Source organism: Macrotis lagotis, chromosome X (assembly GCF_037893015.1).
Source record: "Macrotis lagotis isolate mMagLag1 chromosome X, bilby.v1.9.chrom.fasta, whole genome shotgun sequence".
Classification (NCBI taxonomy): domain Eukaryota; kingdom Metazoa; phylum Chordata; class Mammalia; order Peramelemorphia; family Peramelidae; genus Macrotis; species Macrotis lagotis.
Window position 1 is genome coordinate 700,842,255 of NC_133666.1, and position 22,149 is coordinate 700,864,403.

The 22,149-nt window shown below is 41.3% G+C and overlaps 1 protein-coding gene across 1 annotated transcript; it reads right to left on the minus strand.

Annotated features, from left to right (window-relative positions):
* Nucleotides 1-1,250: 1,250 nt before the first annotated feature.
* Nucleotides 1,251-21,446, minus strand: LOC141497091 (uncharacterized). Its single transcript, XM_074199684.1, has 5 exons — nt 21,333-21,446; nt 20,066-20,197; nt 11,592-11,718; nt 10,986-11,078; nt 1,251-7,170 (listed from the first exon to the last, which is right to left on the minus strand). The coding sequence occupies exons 2-5, from the start codon at nt 20,099-20,101 to the stop codon at nt 4,937-4,939; spliced, it is 2,490 nt and encodes an 829-aa protein (XP_074055785.1). The 5' UTR covers nt 20,102-20,197; nt 21,333-21,446; the 3' UTR covers nt 1,251-4,936.
* Between the last annotated feature and the right edge of the window lie 703 nt (nt 21,447-22,149).

Sequence of the window (22,149 nt, forward strand, 5' to 3'; positions counted from 1 at the left end):
GTTAGAGCTACTCTCTTTGGTTGGGTGAAGGCCTGAACTGGTCTGTCTCAAGAACTGTTGTCCTCAACAACATTGTGATAAAATGGACTTGTCCCATATTACCTTGATAATGCTCTCCAGCTGGGATCCTGCAGACATAGAATTCATGGAAAACTCAAGCTGGAGTCAGTAAGATCCTTGCTCTTTATGAACTCTGTTCCCTCTAATCAGGGCACTCATGTGACCAGAAAAGGGTCAAAGACTGAGCATGTTGCCAACACATTTTCCATCTTTCATACTATACTTGTTTGTTCTTCATTCACAAAGAGACATACGAGTTTGTTGACTACATTAGTTTTGATTTCGAAACTGATTCTGGCTATATTGGCATGACACATATAGGGCAGACGAGGCGGCACAGTAGACAGAGCACTGGCTTTGGAGTTAGGACAGGAGTTTGAATCCAGTCTCAGACATTTTGCTATCTGTGTGACCACAGGCAAGTCACTTAACCCTGACCATCTTGCATCTAGGGTCACCTCCAGTTGTCCTGATTCAAATCTGGCCACTGGATCAAGATGGCTCTGGTGGAGAAAGTGAGGCTGATGACTTAGCATAGCTCCTCCTCACTCAAATTCAATCTATGTGCTTGTCAGAGCATCACCTCTGATGTTATGGTCTTCTTCAAGAATGAAAGACAAAACATTATTATTATTATTATTATTATTATTATTATTAATTACAACAGAAAGAAGATACTATGACATGAAGTGAATTGGATTTGAGAGGGAGGATTGTACTAAGTCAATGGCCTCATTTTCTCCTCCAGAGTCATCTGGGTCTAGTGATAAGATATAGATAAGGACTACTGAAGATGGCACTAGATGAAGTGGAGACTTCAGCCTTTTTAAGCTAAGCTCTTTCCCAGGCCTCAGGGACTGAGGGAATGCCCATTAAGTGATTAAGGCTAAGTAAGAAATGAGGCAGATTGACCTCTTTTACCTAGTTATAAAAAGAAAATCAATATGGGAAGGGAAGACTCTCAGATTTCCTGGACAAACAAACAATTGCTATTTATAATAATTATGGGCAAGGAGGGTGAGAAAGAAGGAAGGTTTTTAGCATCACAAACTGATTAAGTTGTCTTTGATCTCACCTTCAGCAAGTCACCTAATGAAGGTGGACTACTTTTAGATATGAAGCCAAGGGTTAACTAGGTAGGCAGTGGATAGAGCATTCGCCTTGAGTCAGGATATGAGTTCAGAGCCAACCTTAACACTTGACACTTACTAGTTGTGTGACTTTGAGCAAGTGACTTATTGCTGATTGCCTCACATCCAGGGCCATCTCCAATTGTCATATTCATATCTGTCCACTGGACCCAAAGAAAGTGAGGCTGGTAACTTAGCACAGCACCCCCTTCACTAAAATCCAATTCATATGCTTGTCATGTTTTCCTTTGAGAAATGAAGGACAAACATCATCATTATCATCATGAAGCCACTTAACTACTTCCAGCCCTTCCTTACTCATCCCGCATGTAATCATCCAGGCTTGAAGCTAACCCTCATGGGATTTTATAAAAAGGTTCTCTCCTTAATTTCCAGGAATTTGGCCTCATCCTGCCCCTAAATGGGAAGTTTAGAAAACTTACCAAAAATGCTCTGGACAACAAAGGAATGGAATTGATTGTAAAGTGTCTTTTTTTTTAATGCTATGGGAAATTGAAATGCTTTTCACAATCATAATCAGAAATGACCTGTAAAATGTGATTAGGATTTTTGTGTCTTGGTAATCTTCATACAACTGTCAGAGAAAGGATGAAAATTTGTTTTCTAGCCTTTGTGAGTCTTCCAAGCAGGGTAGGTATATTGTGTTAGTAAGGAGGGATTTAGTGCTGGTATCACCTCAAATCAGGGGGGCATTTATGAGACTCATGACAGATATGCATTTGTGAGAGAAGCAAGTATAGCACTGAACTGTCCTTACTTGGATGCGAACCCGAACCAGTCACTACTTTTAGCATAGAGAGAACGTATATAGCAATTATTTGTTTTGTCCAGAAACCGTGAGGATCTTTCCCTCCCACATTTTTTTTTGAACAGGTAAAAGAGGTCATTCTTTGCCTCATTTTCTTACCTAGCCTCAATCACTGAATGGGCATTCAATGAAATGGAGGACTTTCAAGCATTCCTGATGTAAAGATCAGAGGTGAAAAGAAATATTTGTTTCAATTATAAGACTCAAAAGAAGTTAAAAATGGTAAACCTGAAAAACAAATCATAAGGGAATCAGTAAGATTAAATAGTTTATATTCTTATATGGGCAGATGATAATCTTACCACCTAAGATCTTTATTATTATGGCAATTAGAAGGTGTATACAATAGATGCCCCTTCACTCAAATTCATTTCACATGCTTGACATGATAAAACTCCCTAACATTATGGTTGGTCTTCTTGGAGAATGAAGGATAAACGAGACAAAGGGCTTGAGTGAAAGTTGACTATGATGGGGTGACTTAAAAAAAATAAAATTAAGGAGTAAGAAATGATGCTGTAGAGATTCTAGGCTGAAAGCAAATAGTTAAACTACTTTTCTATGTTTTCTCCCTACAAAATCCATCATATGTAATGCTAAGTTTTTGTAACATATGTAGGAAAATGCATTTTGTGCCTTTTGCACTGCCCTTGGCCAATGAAGATTATCTCACTATCCTGTATCTGTTTAGAAACTTCCCTATAAAATATAATCTTTATTCTGTACCATTACATCAAAGTTGTTATGCCCCAGAACCATCTGGCCCAGTGAGGCACATGAAGAATGTTGAGCTAACAATCTTGCCCAAATAATGAGCCATCTTGTAATTGACTATTTCTGACATGATTCCCTAAACCACAACTGTGCAGAAAGCATTCTTTCCTAAGCCCTTCCCAGTCCTTCATAGCTTACCCTCCCTTCCTTGCCTCTCTCTTTAAAAGTTCTGTTTATCCTCCACTTCCTTGCTAATTCTTTCCTACAACTCAGCCCCCTGGGAAAAACTACACCTTTGCTCAAGCAAATTACACGTATTCACCCCCCCCCCCAATTCTGGGTCACTGAGTCTGAATTCTTCACTCTTCTCAATCTGAAACTCCAAGAAAGAGGGATGTATTAGGAGAAAGAGGAATGGAAAGGAAGAATGGAGAAAATTATCTCAAATAAAACAGGTGCAAGATGGTGGATGGGTAATAGGCAATGCTTATATTTTTCTCATCAGAATTGGCTCAGAAAGGGAATAATATGCATTTAGTTGACTATAGAAACCTATCTTATCCAACAGAAAAGTAGGGAAAGGGGACAAGAATTGAAGACGGGGAGTAGATTAAGGTAGATTAGTTAGAAGTAAAACAGACTTTTAAGGAGGGACAGGGTAAAATGAGAGGAAAAATAGGGTAGATGGAAAGAAACAGTAATTTTAACTGAATATGAATGGGATGAACTCATCCATAAAACAGAAATGGATAGAACAGATCAGAATCCAACATGTTTACAAGAAACATACTTGAAACAGATATAAACAGCCTAAAAATAAGGGACTCATTAACAATCTATTATGCTTCAGCTGGGTTAAAAAAAAAAGCAAGGGTAAGCTATCATGACCTTCACAAAGCAAAAATAGACCTAACTAAAGCATAATTATATTTTGCTGAAAAGTACCATAGGTAATATTGTTCCTGGATGTATATATACACCAAATGGAATTAACATCCATATTCTTCAAGGAAAAGTCAAATGACTTACAGAAGTAAATAGTAAAACTAAAGTAGTAAGGGAACCTCAACTTTCATCTCTCAGAACTAGCTAAGTCCAATTATAAACAAGAAAGTAGTTACAGAGATGAAATGAAAGTCAGAAAAGTTAGATACGGTAGACCTCTGGAGAAAACTGAATGAAAATGAAAAGGAGTCTCCCTTTCTCTAAGTTGTACATGCCACCTTCACGAAAGCTGATGTATTAAGGCTTAAAAAACTAATAACAAATCATAGAAACAATAATTTCATTAAAGAGTGACGAGACAACATATCAAAATTTTTGGGATGCAGCCAAAGCAGTACTTACGGGAAAATTTCTATCACAATATGCTATCAAAAAACGGAGAAAGAACAGATTAGTGACAATTTTTCAAGGCCAAGGCACAGTAGCACTACTCTGAATAGAAGTTTGATCTCATGGTAAACAAACCAATAATTGTGAAGCTTCAGCTTATTATTTTAAAACATTTTCAGCTTGAATTTTATGAACTTGTAATAGTTCCAGGGAAATCAAGTGTTGCAGTGGATACTGCCAGGCAAATTAGGAAGACTTGAGTTCAATTAAGCTACAGACAGTAGTTGAATGACCCTCGGTAAATCGCTTAGCCCTGTCTACTTTCACTTTCCTCAACTAAAATAAATTGGAGAAGGAATTGGCAAACCATTTCAATACCCCTGCCAAGAAAATACCAATGGATCACGAAGAGTTGAGCATGACTGAAATAACTAAATAATAATACTATTTCTGAAGGAAAATGGACCTTTTTATTCTAAATAAACCTTTGTGGGGAGTTTGAGAAAAAGGAACTTGAGAATCTAAACTTGACAAATTGTAGATAAATGTCTAATTCAATTAAAAATTTAAATCAATTGAAGTACTGGGGTTTGGAGAGGAAGTTGGAGAGGGCTTTGAAGGAAAAAGTAAAAGGTCTTGAATCATTGCTGTGGAAAAATATAAAACAATCTATTTCATCTATGAGGTTTTGTTCAATTCTTTAATTGTATTCCTTTCCTTATTTTTCATATGGCTTCTCAGCAAGAAATTCTTACTATTTCATAAGAGACATAAGCTAAGAAACATTCTATATTTACAATGGACAAGTTTTTTTCAGTTCTCTGTCAATATTGTTTGTTTCAGAAGACTTTCCAAAATGATAACTCTCTTAAAGACTCTCTCTAGTATGAATTCTCTGATGATGAGTAAGTTGTGCTTTCAGGCGGAAGGCCATCTCACATTCATTACATTCATAAGGCTTTTCACCAGTATGAATTCTCTTATGCCGAGTAAGGTGTGTGCTCAAGCGGAAGGCCCTCCCACATTCATTACATTCATAACGTTTTTCTCCAGTATGAATTCTGTAATGTCGATTACGTTCTGTCCTATGACTGAAAGCCTTGCCACATACATTACACTCAAATGGTTTCTCCCCAGTATGAATTCTATGATGTTGAATAAGCTGTGTTCTTAATCGGAATGCCTTCCCACATTCATTACATTCAAAAGGTTTCTCCCCACTATGTATTGTCTGATGTTCAGTAAGATGTGTCTTCTGGCGGAAGGCCTTTCCACATTCACTACATTCAAAATGTTTTTCACCAGTATGAACAGTCAGATGTTTAGTAAGACGTGCCTTTAAACGGAAGGCTTTCCCACATTCACTACATTCATAAGGTTTTTCTCCACTATGGATTCTTTGATGTCGAATAAGGTTTCTACTCTGGCTAAAGACCATCCCACACTGATCACATTCACAAAGTTTGTTACCAGTATGAAGCCTTTGATGTTGAGTAAGTTGTCTTTTCAGGCGGAAGGCACTGCCACATTCATTACATTCAAATTGCTTTTCTTCACTATGAATTTTCTGATGAATAGTAAGGCCTGTCTTCCAGCGAAAGGCCTTCCCACATTCATTACATCTATGAGTTTTCTCTCCAGTGTGAATTATTTTATGCTCAACAAGTCCTGCCTTCCGGCGGAAAGCCTTCCCACATTCGTTACATTCATAAGGTTTCTCTCCAGTATGAATTGTCTGATGCCTAGTAAGTTCTGTTTTCTGACTAAAGGCCTTTCCACAATCATTACATGCATAAGGTTTCTCTCCAGTATGTATTGTCTGATGTTGAGTAAGCTGTGAGCTCTGGCAGAAAGCCTTTCCACACTGATCACATTTATAAGGCTTTTCTCCAGTATGAATTCTCTGATGCCGTGTAAGATAAGAGCTCAATCTGAAGGCTTTCCCACACTCACGGCATTCATAAGGTTTCTCTCCAGTATGAATTGTCTGATGTTGAATAAGGCATGTACTATTTCGAAAGGTCTTTCCACATTCATTACATTCATAAGGCTTTTCTCCGAAATGGACTGCCTGGTGTTGATTAAGTTGGGCTCTCTGATGAAAGGCTTTCCCACATACATTACAACCATAAGGTTCCTTTCCATTATGAACTGTTTGATGTTGAATAAGCTGTGAACTGAGGCGGAAGGCCTTCCCACATTCATTACATCTATAAGGTTTCTTTCCAGTATGAATTTTATGATGTTGAATAAGTAATGTTCTTAGGCGGAAGGTCTTTCCACATTCTGCACATTCATAAGGTTTCTGTCCAGTATGAATTGTCTGATGTTGAGTAAGTTGTGAGCTCTGGCGGAAGGCTTTCCCACATTCATTACACTCATAAGGTTTTTCTCCAGTGTGAATTCTATAATGCTGAATCAGCTGTTTTCTCAGGCGGAAGGCCTTTCCACATTCATTACACTCATAACGTTTCTCTCCAGTATGAACTGTCTGGTGTTGATTAAGTCCAGTGCTCTGGCGGAAAGCCTTCCCACACACATTACATTCAAAAGGTTTTTCTCCAGTATGAATTCTATGATGCTGAATAAGACTGGCCCTCTGGCTGAAGGCTTTTCCACATTCATGACACTGATAATGCTTCTCTTCATTATGCAGCCTCTGATTTTCAGGAAAGTCTGAATTATGTTTAAAGAATTTCCCATAGTCATTATATTTAGAAAATATCTTCTTTGAAGACATTCTGTTATATTTTCTTAGGTCTGCAGAAAGTCTGAAATGCTTTCTAATCATATCTCGCTTAAGGACGTTTATTCCTAAAGATGATCTCTGTCGCACAAAAGAGGTATGCCCCAGACTAAAGCTTCTGTCATATTTGTAGTTTCTTGATTTATTTGTACTTCTCTTTTGGGCTAGTTTTACTTTCCAAAAATCTTTTTCTTCATTGTTCTGTTTCCTTTCTAATGTAGCATCATCATGTTCCCAGGCTTCTTGTAAGGTGGATAAATGGAGAACCTTTTCCATGCCTCTTTCCTGGGATAATTCTTCTGCTGAAATTCCCAGCTTTAGAGCAAACTCCTTAGTTTCACAAGTAGCCTCCCAATCTGAATGAGAGAAATAAAAAAGTTAATTGTGCTTCCTGTTCCTCTTGCTATACATATATAGACCTGCCTTATATATATATATATATATTCTCCATTAAAAGAAATTACTTTTTCATTATTCTTTATCAAACATTGTATTTTTTCCATCCTTGGCTCTAAAACAAGAAGCCCCTCCCATAGGATTTTGTATTTGTCAGATCATTTATATACTAAGTTCTTGGCCTTACATTTTTAGGTCCCTCTATTTACTGGACTTCACTATTTTATTTTAACAGTAGTTGATATTTTTGATTGTTACCTCTTTTTTGAGAGGTAGGCTAGACCTGACTTATTAAAATATTTATTATTTCTCTTTATATTCTTGATTTTTTATTCTTCCAAATGACATTCACTATTATTTTATTTAAATCTACATAATATCTAATAGATAATATGATTGTATTAACATAAAATTTGTAAATTATTTTAGGAAGTATTACCATTTCTATTATGTTGGCATACCCTACCCACAAAAATTATTCCTACACCTGATTATGAGTCCAATGTAAAGCTTGCTATGTTCACATCTAGTTATTTTAAGAATTATGGAAAGAACATTGTAATGATTATATCAAGCTTTATGAAAAAGATTTAAAATCACTCAAAGAAATTCAACTTGTTCATCCATAAAAGAAAGTTCAAGTGAAAGAATGAAGAAGGTATCTTGTCCAGATTCAACATGCAAATGGATGCTTTCTTATATAGAGTTTGTCCAAAAGGATGTATATCAAACATTATAGAAAATGATTTCATTCCACAGTTGAAAAAGTAAACGATCCTGATGGCCTTTGAGGAAGCTTTCTGAGGAAACCTAAGCTTCCCATGAAAACAAAGGCACTTTTTAAAATATAAGCATTTTGCTGATAATGATTTATAGCAGGAAAATAGGGACCACCACTGCTTAGACAAACTAAAGATGAATAGACCACAGAGAACAATGGTGACGCATATGTGACAAACAATCAAAGAAGAATTCTGAAGGACATGACTATGGGGCTTCATCAAGATATTTTATCATAGGTTCTAACATGGCAAGAGTATGACAGAGACAGAGTACATCACTGGTAATCTCATGATTATGGGAGAAAAGGAATACATGTGGCATTTTGGGAGAACTAGATGATGAACATATGAGAAAACCATGGTTTCACACAAAGAGCAAGAATAAGTTAAATATGATCTGAATTGTTGGAAGAATGATTTGTAAAAAATGCCAGGAAAACTTGAAAAGTAAGCATAAATTACATTTGAAGGAAGCTCTCATATACCATAATAAGCTTCAAAGGACTTTATTATCTGAACAGGTCATGTACTATAAACAAATTAGAGCAGCAATGGTGAAATTACCTTTATGAACTGACTAGGGGAAGAGTTCATGACCAAATGAGATCAGAAGTTTCATAGAAGATAAAATGGACAATTCTGATCACATAAAATTGAAGAAGTTTCTGTAGAAACAAAACTAATGCATTTAAAATTGGACTAGAAGAAAAGTTAATTGAGGAAGAAATCTGCAGCAAATTTCTCTAGTAAAAGTCTCATATCCAAGATTTATAATGAAGTAATCAAATATCTAAGCATAAAAGTCATTCCTCAATAGAGAAATGATCAAAGGATATAAACAGGCTAGGTGATGTAATGGATAGAACATTGGACCTGGAGGGAGGAAGACTCAAATTTAAATCCAAACTCAGACTGTGTAAACTTAGGCTTATTATTTAAATGCTAGCTGTCTCAGTTTCCCCATCTGCAAAATGGGGGTAATAATATAGCCTACCTCTCAGGGTTTTTGTGAGGATAAATAATATAATATATTCCTATAGAAATGCTATGATTAATGTACAATCAAGGGTACAGTTCATATATTTCTTTCATAAAGAAAAATCAACAATCTTCTAAACTTTTATAATTAAGAATTTGAAATGTTATGTTAAGCCTTCAGAAGAAAAGATTAATGTTATTTGTACCCAATTAACTTCTATTTTAACTTGTTTTTCCTTCTCTCTCACCAAAAATAAATTATCATATTGTATTCTACTAAAAAAAGGCTATTATTATTGATATTTTCAAAGGAAGAAATCAACAACCTAATGAGAAAATATAAGTAACCCTGAAATAACCTTAAGTAAAGATTTAAAAAAATGGATTTTCCAAAAGACTTAAAGCCTTAGATTAAAAATCAATAATTTCATGATAGTAAAAAAAGAAAAAAATCCAAACACTGAAAAAACAAAAGAAAATGTAAGATGATTACTAAAAAACAAGAAGCAAAAAACCCCCAAACATCTACCTAGAAAATAAGGTCAGAGAGAGAATTTAAAACCCATCAGAATTCCTGAAAAAACCAAGATGGGGGAAAAGAAGGCAGAGGGAGGAGGAAACCTGGATACTGATACATGAAAAAAACTGCCCATATCCATTAAAACCAGAGGCAAAGTAAAAATAGGATTCATCAACTATATCTTTAAGTCACAAAAATCTTAGATATGCCACTGCCAAGATCTATTGTCCTCAAACAAACAAATAAAAAAAGGTAAATAGTGTGAAAGAAGGAGCTCAAGCACCTAAGAATTAGAGTTAAGATTCCACAAGCTCTGGCAACTTCTAAGATGATATGAGAATCTTGAAATATGTATTACAAGAGACCAAAGATAAGAGTATTACAACCAAGAATAGCTTAGCCTATAGCAAAGATGGACATAAAACTACAAGGAAAAAAATGGAATAGAGAATTTGCCAGTATTCTTAATACCAGAGCTGAATATGAATTTACCTTTCCTTTTGGGTTTATGGAGAAATTATCATTATGTCATGCTAAAAATAACAAAATAAAAATTACATTTAAAAAAAGGCAAACCTGGTAGAGACATGATACAGGCAATAATCAAAGAATTTTAGTTATGTAAACATCTGCAGGGGCTCTTTCTCTAATCAAAAGAAGACATAATGATTTCTAGACTGCTTGAAAAATCCCATCTTCCAAAACATGGAGGTACAAAATAATCTACTCTGGATTTGATTCTTATCAACAAGTTAGAACTGGTTGCTGGGATAGAAAGATAAGAAACTTGCTTGCGTGCATGTCCATTTCTGGGCTCCTCTATAAAGAAGAGTCCAGAAGTGGGAAACCAGAATATTGAGGGGGCCTTAACAACTCAAGGAAGAAACTGGGGGTGGGGGCTTAGTTGGAAGAGAAGATCTGGGGGCAGGGATTACGGCACATTGTGGAGTTTGTAAAAGGCTGACACACTAAGGATGGAGGAACTAAACTTGTTCTGTTTGGGCTGAGGGAACAGAATTGGAGCAAGAAGTATATGCTGCAAAGAGGCAAATTAGGCTTGACATTACAAAAGACTTCCCAACAAGAACAATCAAACTCCAATGAGGTCAGAGGCCTTGGGATAAGCCTGGTTAAGTATCAGAAGGCTGGTCACACTAAGCTGAGCACTAGTCATGAACTAGTTGGCCACGGCAAACCATAAACAAGAAAATATACAATGGATCTTCTTCCTGTGTAACCTCCTTCCAGAGCATCAGGAAGGGTGCAGAAGGTGGAGGAGAAAGTCCCATACTGAGGCGTCCTCTTCTCTGACGCTGGAGGGACATTATGAGGGGAGAGATGTCAGGATAGTGAGTGGCTGATGTGAACCTGAGTCTCCAGGAGGGAGCACAATCTCGTCTTCTCCCAAGGCCTGGGCAGCCAATAAGAAGGCATTCATGTTCAAAGATTTACTGGTGCTTTCCTAGACTGACCAAATGAACTGTTGTTTACTCACCTGGGCAGCTACTTTTCTGAATTCCTCCTGGTGTCCAGGGTGCTTCCCTTCGCTCCAACTGGGAAATCACAGCTGGTTTGGAAACTGTGAGTCCTATTCATTAGAAAAAAGAAATAAGAATTACTGGGGACAGAACCATTCTAGAATCTAATTTCATTCCTTCTCTTTGGAAGAAAAGCAAGTGTGCTAATAAGAGCCAAAAAGTTCTACAAAAGAATTTCAAGACATGCTCAAAATGGGGAAATCGACCATACAGTGGATTTGATCTCAGAAAAAAGTCAATTATTTTAATGCCATTTTAGTGCATGGAACCCTTCATACAATTATCTGACCTTGGACTTCAGGGAATAGAAAGGAGATAAAACTTCAGGGGTAATACAGCCCAGGTGCCAGTTTCTAGGTGTACAAAGTATAACATTTCCTAAGTATTACTGCTTCCTGGCTATAGAAGAAAGAATAATTTTGGTCTCTGCATGATAAACTACAGCTGCTCAAGAGAATACCCAAGATTTACTGAGAACCGCTCCCCCCCGACCCCCCCCCCCCCCAAAAAAAATCAATGTTCCAACAGGCATATTCTACATCATTGCCAAAAGTTGTCCTTACCAAGGCGGACTAAGTTCCTATAGTTCTCCAGCATTACATCCCTGTACAATTCTTTCTGGAGGGGGGCCAGGTGTCTCCATTCCTCACAAGTGAATTCCACAGCAACATCACTGAATGTAACTGATTCCTTAAAAAGAAAACAAATCAATGTGTATTCAAGGAGCAGTCCTCAAGCATCAGCCCCAACATATTCACCAACTAGAGGTGCTGGTTCTCTGGAGTACTGGCCTTCACTGGAATCTAGCCCTATTATCAAAGTAAAGCTGTGTGACTCCAGTTTAGTAAATTCTGAACACTGTAAGAAAGATTTGCTGTTTCCTATGTGTGAGGCACTGTGTTAAATGTGGTCTATAAACAAGAAGCCATTCCCTTCAAAGAGTTCCCTTCTGATGAATGAAGGGATACAATCCTGATGGTCTCATGTCAGGATCATGCCATATTTCTGTGCCTCAAAGGACTAACTAGGCGAACTCTGCTGTCACACACAGAGGAGGTCCAAGTGCCCTGCGTATATGAAGCGTGATGCCCTAGTAAGCACTCCAGCCTGAGGTCAAATTCTTAGGGGTGATGATCACGAGGAATAAGTTCAGGTAGATGAACAAATTCCTATATCGCCATAGCTCAGGAATTCTGAACACCTGGCTATCACAGCGCACATTTTTTTTTTTTTTTTTTTTTTTTTTTTAGTTTTTGCAAGGCAAATGGTGTTAAGTGGCTTGCCCAAGGCCACAGCTAGGTCATTACTGAGTGTCTGAGGCAGGATTTGAACTCAGGTACTCCTGATTCCAGGGCCGGTGCTCTATCCACTGAGCCACCTAGCTGCCCCAGCAGTGCACCTTTAAAGTGACCCGCCCCTCTGCCAAGCCCTCTGGAAGGCCAACACCACTGCTAATAAAATAGTCTGGCTTTTTCTTTGTTCCTTCTACATCTTTCCTTCTTCTTGCACTCAGAGACCTGGAGTCCTCTGGATGATTCCGTTGCCCTGGCCACTGAGAGAAGTGATTATTTCTCTATTATGTTAATAATGAATTATTAAATTAGGATTGAGGTCCCCCCTGCTTATTTCCTCATGGAGGGATCAGCCCCTAGAGACCAGTCAGTCTCTGAAGGATGTTGCTGACAGATGAGACCACCCCAACCCTCTGGGTACCTGCTCTTGTCATCTTGGGAGAGGCCCCCACCCAACTGGAAGACTTAGAAAACAGAATCTAATCCAGGCGAATTCTTATTCTTACGACATAACTCTATGCCTTTGCGGCCTCTCTATTAGGGTTAAGGTAATCCAGCTTATGAAGGAGAAAACCAACCAGAGTGGTCTGGTAGAGATGGCTCCCTTTGAACTCATGACTGGAGATGGTTGAGTTTCATGATCAAGCTATGTTCTCAGTAGGAGGAGCTGGAGATGCTAGAACACCTCCTCAATATGACCACCCTCTCACTAACTGTTCACCAAGGCTGATTTTCACCTGTCGGGGCACCTCTTTTTCCAGAGGTATTTAAGCATCTAGTGATCTCCATGATTTTGTCTTTGATTACTCAGAGAAACCACTGACCAACAATTTATTATCAGCTAATTAAATTATTAATTACACAGAAATTCTGTCTCTCAGGTTTGTCATTCATCTCACTATCCTCTACAGCCCTGGCTGCACTTTTACTGTTTCCTGGTTGGAAAAGCTAGATTACTTCTTGTTCCCCTTTGTCACCTTCAGTTTCTCCTATCATCACCCAATAACTTCTCTTCTGGTACCTCCCACTTATCAGATTGGCTAATAGGGCAGAAAAGGCAAATGGCAAATGTTGGAAGGGATGTGGGAAAATTGGGTTACACTGCACTGTTGGTGGAGTTGTGAACTGATCTAACCATTCTGGAGAGTAATTTGGAACTAAGCCCAAAGGACTTTAAAACTTTGCATACTCTTTGATCTAGCAATATTACTACTAGGTTGGTATCTAAAAGATCTAAAGACATCATAAAGAAGGGAAAAGGACCTACCTGTATAAAAATAATTATAGAAGCTTTTTTTGTGGTGGCAAAGAATTGAAAAATAAAGGGATGCCCATTAATTGAGGGAATGGTTGATATATGATTTTTATGGAATACTATTGCTATAAGAAATGATAAGCAGAATACTCTCAGAAAAATCTAGAAAGACTACCAGGAGCTGATGCCAAGTGAAGTGAGAAGAACCAGGAGAATAACATACATACATAATGATATTCATGGTAATACTGTATGATGATCAACAATGAATGAATTAGCTAATCTAAGCAATACAGTCACATCCAACATAATTCCAAAGGATCCAGAATGAAAAATACTATCCATATCCTGTCTTTCATAACATGACTAATATGAAATTGCTTTACATAATTACACATATTTAACCTGTATCAAATTGCTCAGCAACTGAGAGGGAGAAAATTCTGAATTCAAAAAATTTTTTAAAATAAAGTGAAGGGGGAAGCTAGGTAGCACAGTGCATAGAGTATCAGCCCTGGAATCAGGAGGACCTGAGTTCAAATCCGGCCTAGACACTTAATAATTAGCTAGCTATGTGGCCTTGGGTAAGTCACTCTTAACCCCACTGCCACAAATAAATAAATAAATAAATTTAAAGTGTGCCTTTATGTGCAATTGGAAAAATATATATTATTTTAAAAAACAAACTTTTCCTCCTTTGAGGTCTATTCAATTCGCCAGCCAATCAAACCTAGGGCCCTCCCCTTCTTTCCTCAATGAGTCAGTATCTACTCGAAGGCTATTTCCTCTCCTCAGCTCCTGCTCTCATTCTAGGATCCTTTGCTTTCCTCTAAGCCCTGATGCTCCCTCAAAGTTCCTTGACTTGTTCATTTCCCATTACCTTCCTTATCAGCCACACACAAGGTGACGGTATCTTTGACTCTGCTACTTATAAGTGTTCTCAAATTCTAAAATACCTCCTTCTGATAACAATGTACTGCCTTTCCTGTCTTGAGAGTCCAAACACTGGTTTTCAACTTCACCATCACCTTGAACCCCTCTTTTATTCATTTCTTTCCTGGGCCATCACTCCTGCACTGGCTACACCTGGAAACCTTTCCTAACCTGACCTCTTGTTGAAACAGTTCCAATCTTCACTGTCTGGCCTGATCTTGCTTTGTCAAGCCTCAGACTTCGATCAATCCTACATCCATTGCCTCATCGTCATATGCTGTTGAACAAAACTGTACAGCCTGGATCCACTACAGATTTTATATTAACATTGTTATTCATCCATCGTTCTTGAAGAGGACCAATGGCACCACAAGGGTGATGTCATGACTTGCTCCTGAATTGGATTTAAGTGAAGCAGAGTTGCCTGAAGTCATAGCTTAACTTTCCTGCAGAGATGTGCAAAACAAGCATGGTGGAATCCAGGATGCAGTGGGAGTAAAGGTCTCAATTTGTCTGTGGAAAAGATCCTTAGAATTTCTGGCCAGCATAGAAAACAAGTGCTATTTCTATTCATTCTAAGCCATGATATCAGGAAAGTGATGCTAGGACATGAAAGTGAATAAGATTTAAGTGGAGAGCTATGCAGAGTTACTAGCTTCTCTCTGGAGCCATCTGGGTTCAGTGGCAGACGTAGATCAGAAGAAAGAAGCCTTGGCCTGAGATCTATTATCAGCCATTCAATGAAAGCCAGAGGGATTTCGATTTAAAGGCTATGTGGAATATTCTCCATTTGTATCACAATGGATTTTCAAAAAAAAAAAAAGCTTGTTTTTTTTTCAGAGACATATTTCAAGAAATCAGAAATGAAAGTACAAGATATAAGTCAATTGGGAAAATAAATAAATAAAAGATGATAAAAATTTAGCCCCCCAAACCTTGAAATATTTTTACAAAATGTTAAGATGTGAGGGTATGGCTCCTCACATTGAGACAGAGATCACATGTAGTAAGGGGAGAAGAAGAAGGGTAGGGGCAAGAGGAAAAGGAAAAAAAAAGGGAGAATAGGAAATAAAAATTCCTCAATGGGAATCTTTCAATCTCAAAGAGGGTTCTCCCAGTAGCAAGACAATTCCCTCATACTCATCAACCTCTATCATTCCATCTCATCCACCTTCATTTCTCCCTGCTTATATATAGCTTTTCCCCTGCTGCCTACAAATATCTTCATGTCTCTACTAGCTTCAAAAAATCTCAACTGACCCAAACATCTTCCCTCTACAACCATGTCTCTCTCCTCTTTTTATGGCTCAAATCCTTGAGAAGGATGTGTATACCAAGTTCCTTCCTTCTTCTCCTCTTAATTCTCTGCAGTCTGGCTCCCAAACTCCCTCACCTGAAACTGTTCTCTCCAGAGTTGCCAATGGATTCATCACTGTCCAATATCAGGTCATTTTTGCTAAATGTCTGTGAAACTGGACAGTCTACCAGCACCATGTCAGCAAACTGAATTGCTTTCCTTTAAATTGCCTTAGAAGATTCTGAAGATCACCTGGCAGGAGAAGATCCCAGACCCTGAGGTCCTTTCTGCAGCTAACCTACCTAGTATTCCAATATTACTACAGAGAATGCAACTATGATGGACAGGACATGTTGTTAGAATGCCAAAATAACTATTCTATGGAGAACCCACATAGGACAAGCGCTCACAAGGGGGTCAGAAGAAGCGATACAAGATACCCTGAAGGTCTCACTGAAGAACTTTAGAACTGAATGTACAGCATGGGAGACCCTGGCATAGGACCACCCAGCATGGCATGCCTTCATCAGTGAGGGGGCTGCACTGTATGAAGTAGAATGGAAGCAGCTCATGCAAATGTGACATCCATAAGTTTAGAGTCCCCACCCCAGGTGTTCACATGGACTATTTGTGCCTGACCTGTGGTAGAGCATCCTGAGCTCGTATTGGTCTGATCAACCAGTTGGACACACCGTAATTTGTCTCCAACATAGTGAGGTCGTTTTGGTCTTCTTCAGTAACAAAGGATAAGAACCAACCAACCAGTCACGTCATTTTCTCACTTCTCATCCTTCCTGACCTCTATAGGTTTTAGCATTAGCAACCTCTATCCTCTTCTCTCTAGGCTTTTGATCCACCCCTCTCTCCTGCTTTTGCTCCCACCTCTTGGAGGGCTCCTTCTCAGGCTGTTCCAGATCTCATCATACTTGTCCCTCGGGGTTCTGTTCTGAGCCCTCTTCTCTTCTCCCTCTGAACTTCTTCACTTGGTGATGTCATCAACCCCTATGAATCCTATTATCAACTCTATGTTGAGGATTCTCAAATCAACTTATCTAGGCCTATCCTCTCTAATCTCAAGTCTTCAATTGCATATAGGACACCTCCAAATGAATGACTCATAGATATTTTTAAGTCATCAGGTCCAAAATTAGATTATCTTCCCCCCCAAATTCTCCCCTCTTCCTACCTTTTCTATTAATGCTGTGGGGTACCACCACCCTCCCAGCCCCTCAGGCTTGCATCATCCTCCACATCCCACTTAGCCCCAAACCCAACCAATCAGCCACCATATTGGTTAGTCTATCTTCACATCATTTCTTTTTTTTTAATTAATTTTTATTAAAGATATTAGTTGAGTTTTACAATTTTCCCCTCAATTTTACTTCCCTCCCCCCACCCCCCACCCCCCACAGAAAACACTCTCTCAGTCTTTACTTTGTTTCCATGTTGTACCTTGATCCAAACTGGGTGTGATGAGAGAGAAATCATATCCTTAGAGAAGAGACAAGAATTCTAAGAGGTAACAAGATCAGACAATAAGTTCACATTATTTCTTGCACACACCCCTTTCTTTAACACTTTTGCCAGCCTGGTACAGTTCCTCAACTCCTCACCCCAGACTGGGACACCAGTGTTCTTGCCATTCTTGCTGCAAGTCTCTTGCCCAGAGCCACTGGACTGGTGGGGCGGGATTCGAACTCTAGACCTGCCCCCTCAGCCCAGAAGCGCCTGGAGACCCACATGGGGCCGTAGAATTAGTTATTTTGGCAAGCTTACATCTGGCATTCTAACAATGTGCCCACTTGGCTGTCAAAGGGATCTTCCTAAAGTAAAGGTCTGCCTGATGATAGTTCTTCCTATACTCTCTCACCAAACCAAGATTAACCCACAAGCCAGCCCAAAAAAGGACCAAAGAATGACAAGGAATAAGTTAAGAAGAGACGATAACATTCTAACACAGCCTTCTTAACACAGTGTACTTCTTATAGTAATTTATTTGGGAAATTCATACATTGAAGACTAAAAACATTCATCAGTTATTCTGTGTCTTCTCTAGTTTTGAATGGGAAGGGACAGAAACTGGGTAGAAAAAATTAGAGATCACTTCTAATACTGACTTATTGGGGAAATTAATATTCAGAAACTCAAGACTAGAAAACATTCATCAGTTATTCTTTTTCTCGTTTGGTCTTGGATCAGAAGGTGGGGGAGAAATTGGACCTAATCTGAACCTACTACTTACTGCAGGATTTGGAATCTTACAGTCCACCCACAAAGTGGACTTGTGATCCATTCATCTGGAAAACAGTGTAGCCTTCTAAACTGATCTATCCTGTGATGCTGAGCACTCAGCTTGGCATCAAGACAGACATAGGTTCAAATCCAGACTCAGACTCTTACTAGCTAAGTGACCCTGGGTCAAACATTTGACCTCTGCTTCAGTTTTCTTGATTATAAACATGGGATAATAATAATAATCCGTCCCTCTTAGGGTTGTCATGAGGAGAAAATGAGATCATATTTGCAAAGTATCAGTGTCTGATAAATGCTGATTTCTTTCCAACCTTTCCCTCTGATCAAGGGATGCCATTCTCAGATTTATTTCCCAGGTATATTAATGACAGACCACGTAGTTTTTAAACAGCGTTTGCAGCTACAAAAAGCTTGAAATTTCTAATGTGGGCAATGGATAAAGAATGGCTCATCACATTATGGAATAAGAAGGTTACAAACAGTACAATGCTGCCAGAAGGGCAGAGACCAAGGAATCAATTCACATGAAGCAAAGCAGAGGAAAAGATGACTAATCCCAAGAACCATCACGGCTCCCTCCTCCTTTCTGCCTCCTGGCTTCTCTCCCATCCCTGATAAAATCTCCCCTTCACCAGGAATCCCCTGAATGCCAGAGTCTTCCTTCTGTCTGTCATCTCCTATCCATTCAGCATAAAAATGGCTCGCAAGCATTGGTTTCCTTGACATCTCCCTATTAGATTAGCCACAGGAGGGCAGGGATCATCTTTTGCCTGTTTTTGAGTCCTCGGTGCTTAGAACTGAACCTACTGCAGAGTAGGAACTTAATAAAATTTACTGACTAACTGATGCAAAGATATTAATCTCATGAAAACTGCAAAAAAGGAAAACAAAACAAGACACCAGCAAACAAGGAGATCATGGGGAAATTATGTTAGACTGGAGTAAATAAGATTTCTACAAGCACATAACTGTGACAATGAAAAAACAAAGGAGAAAAAACAAGCAGAGTAAGGTTTCTCTTAGACTGAAAGAAAACAAAATTAACAGTAAAATCTACAGAATAAAAACCAACCTTAAAAATATAATCTTGAATGGTGAGGGGATGAATTCACACTTATAAAGAGAGACTAAGAGAATGAAATAGAAAATCAACAATTTGTTGCTTAAAAAAAACCTAAGATCAGGAGCAGCTAGGTGGTACAGTGGATAAAGCACCAGCCCTGGAGTCAGGAGTTCCTGGGTTCAAATCTGGTCTCAGACACTTAATGATGACCTAGCTGTGTGGCCTTGGGCAAGCCACTTAACCCCATTTGCCTTGCAAAAACCTAAAAAAAAAAAAAAAACCCTAAAATCTGGGTGTCATCAAATTCAAGGTAAAGGGTTAAAATGAATCCTATTCTGTACTAGCCCAATCCAAAGCAGTAGCAGGTAAGACCAGAGCAACTAAAACGACTCAACAACAAAACTAAGCCACTGATGGTTGTTCTTAAGGGCTCTCTTAGAGCCTTGCAAATCTGAGATAAATAAGGAGAGTGGCTGTGAGCAAAATGACTGAAAACTGGATTTTGATAGACCCATGCTCCAGTAAGTTGATGATGTTTCTCCTTTGATGTCGAAGAAGACTATATCATATGATGTCATGCAAGCACAGGAACAGGATTTGAGGGGGGGCTGTGCTAAGTCACCAGCCTCACTCTCTGCTCCAGAGCCTTCTGGGTTCAGTGGCCAGAGATGAGTCGGGTCAACCCAGGATGGGGGGCAGGGTGAAGTGGCTTGCCCGTGGTCACATAGCTGGTAAGGGTCAAGAGTCTAAGGCCGGATTTGAACATCGTCCCCCTGACTTCTATCCACTGGGCCACCTAGCTGCCTGATGTTTCTAAATTAGACTCCTAATAATTAGGCTCATTTCTCAACCTGCAATCTAAGACACAAAAACGAATCAACTTTCACAGAGAGATCTGAATGGGGGTTCAGTACCACTGAGGCCAGCAGAGGCCTGCCACTCACCTGCTGGCTCCTGGCCCTCAGGGGCACAGGTTCCATGCCCACCCTTGCTGAAGGCCCAGGCGGCCAAGGCAGAGCTGCAGGAACTGGGGGGACTCTGAGAAGGGCCTCGCCAGGGCAGAGCCGAGGTCTTGGCTAAAAGAGAAAACAGAGATGAGCCTGACCTTCTCGAGGCTTGAACCTGGAGTGTGCCCCAAAATGGGCCAGAGCCTGCTCCTTTCCCAGTGGGGGACGCGGGGGTTCCCTGACTTGCCCAGGGCCACTGGGCTGGTGGGGCAGGATTCGAACTCTAGACCTGGCCCCTCAGCCCGGGAGTGCCTGGAGGCCAGCATGGGGCTGAGTAGAAGACCATGATGTCAGTGAAGTGATGTCATGGCACAGGATTGGGGGGAGGGGCGGTGCCACGTCACCAGTCTCCCTGTCCCCTCGGGGCCACCTGGTCCAGTGGCCAGAGAGGAAGCCGGAGCCCTGCAGGGTGACGGAGTCACACAGCTGGCCTGCACCCTCGGAGGCCGGAGGTGCCCCCCTCTCCTCTTGACTCCAGGGCCAGTGCTCTCTGCAGGGTGCCGCCTGGTTGCGGATATACAGCAGGTGCCGCACAAGTGCCGCACAGGCATGCACAGAGGCTGCAGGTATGATGCTGCAGGTATACAGCTGGCGCCACACAGAGGCTGCGGATATACAGCAGGTGCCGCACAGATGCTGCAGGTATACAGCAGGCGCTGCACTGATGCCGCAGGCATGCAGTGGGCGCCGCACAGATGCTGCACAGATGCTGCAGGTATACAGCAGGTGCCGCACAGATGCTGCACAGATGCTGCAGGTATACAGCGGGCGCCGCACTGATGCCGCAGGCATGCAGTGGGCGCCGCACAGATGCTGCACAGATGCTGCACAGATGCCGCAGGCATGCAGCGGGCGCCACACAGAGGCCGCAGGCATGCAGCGGGCGCCGCACTGATGCCGCAGGTATACAGCTGGCACGGCATAGATGCTGCCGGGCTCCTCACGCATGCCCCTCTGCTCCAGGCAGACAGCTCCACGGGGGCGGGGCCTGGCGGCGGGGGCGGGGCGCAGGCCTCGCCTATCAGAGCGGGCCCTCGCGGGGGCGGGGCTCCGCGCAGGCGCGACTGCCCGGGCCGCGCCCCCTTTCCTCTCCCCCCTCTTCAGACACGTCCCCGGGGCTCCGACGCAGGCCGCGCGCGCGGCCCGGCCTCCCGCCCGCCCGGCCCGGCCCGGCCCTCCCCGGCCCTCGGCCCTCGGGCCTCACCCACTCCGGTCCGGGACGCGGGGCCCGGGGCCCGCCGGCGGCCGAAATCGGACGGAAGCCAAGGCCGACGCTGGCGCATCCGAGCCCCTCGCGTCACGTGGAAGCGGAAGTGCCGCCTCGGCCCCGCCCCTTCCGGCCTCGCCCTCTCTCCCCGCCAATCTTCGGAAGCCTCGCCTGCGGGGCGCCCGGTGGCCGCAGAGATCCCTGGGAGCTGTAGTCCGCTCGGCGCCGCCCGGTCCCCGCCCCTCGGTGCGGCCCCGCGGCCGGGGCGGGGAGGCCCGGAGCCCTGTTGGGGAGACGCCGCGGGCCGCTCCGTCAGCCGGGGGCCCCGGCCCACTTCCGAATCGCGTCCTGCTGGTGGTGGTAGAGAGGGCAGAAAGTGCTACAACCCCTCCGTGCCCCTTGAGGTGCCCCTGCTACGGACTGAATGCCTCCTCCTGGGCGGACCCTCCTTCCCCTTCCCCCTAAGAACTTGGCTTAGGTATTCATTTTTTTCGGGAACAATTCATATTCCCTGGAGTTCGAAATTGCACAGTACCAACACGTGCTTACAAAGCAAGACTGCCTCCCCCATCTTATTTTTCCATCCATTAAATACCCCTCCCCCCCAAAACCAACCCTCGGTTCCTTTAAGTCTTCTCTGGGAAACAGTGTCAGACATCTCTTGGAAAAAGACTTGGCAATTAGACGGAACCTGAGTCATTTCCTGAAATAGGTAAAACTTTTTTAGGGAATAGGGACTTCGTGGGTTAGGCTACTCTGCATTATAGGTAAGTTTAGAAAGGGTTACCTGCAGTTATGTCTCAGTACCCATAAT

Excerpts from the sequence above, each read along its gene's own strand:
- LOC141497091 (XM_074199684.1), bottom strand. The coding sequence starts at position 20,101 with ATGGAACCTGTGCCCCTGAGGGCCAGGAGCCAGCAG. Across the intron at positions 11,719-20,065 it reads TGAGGGCCAGGAGCCAGCAG|GAATCAGTTACATTCAGTGA; the intron begins GTGAGTGGCAGG and ends TTTCTTTTTAAG. Across the intron at positions 11,079-11,591 it reads TAGGAACTTAGTCCGCCTTG|GACTCACAGTTTCCAAACCA; the intron begins GTAAGGACAACT and ends TCTAATGAATAG.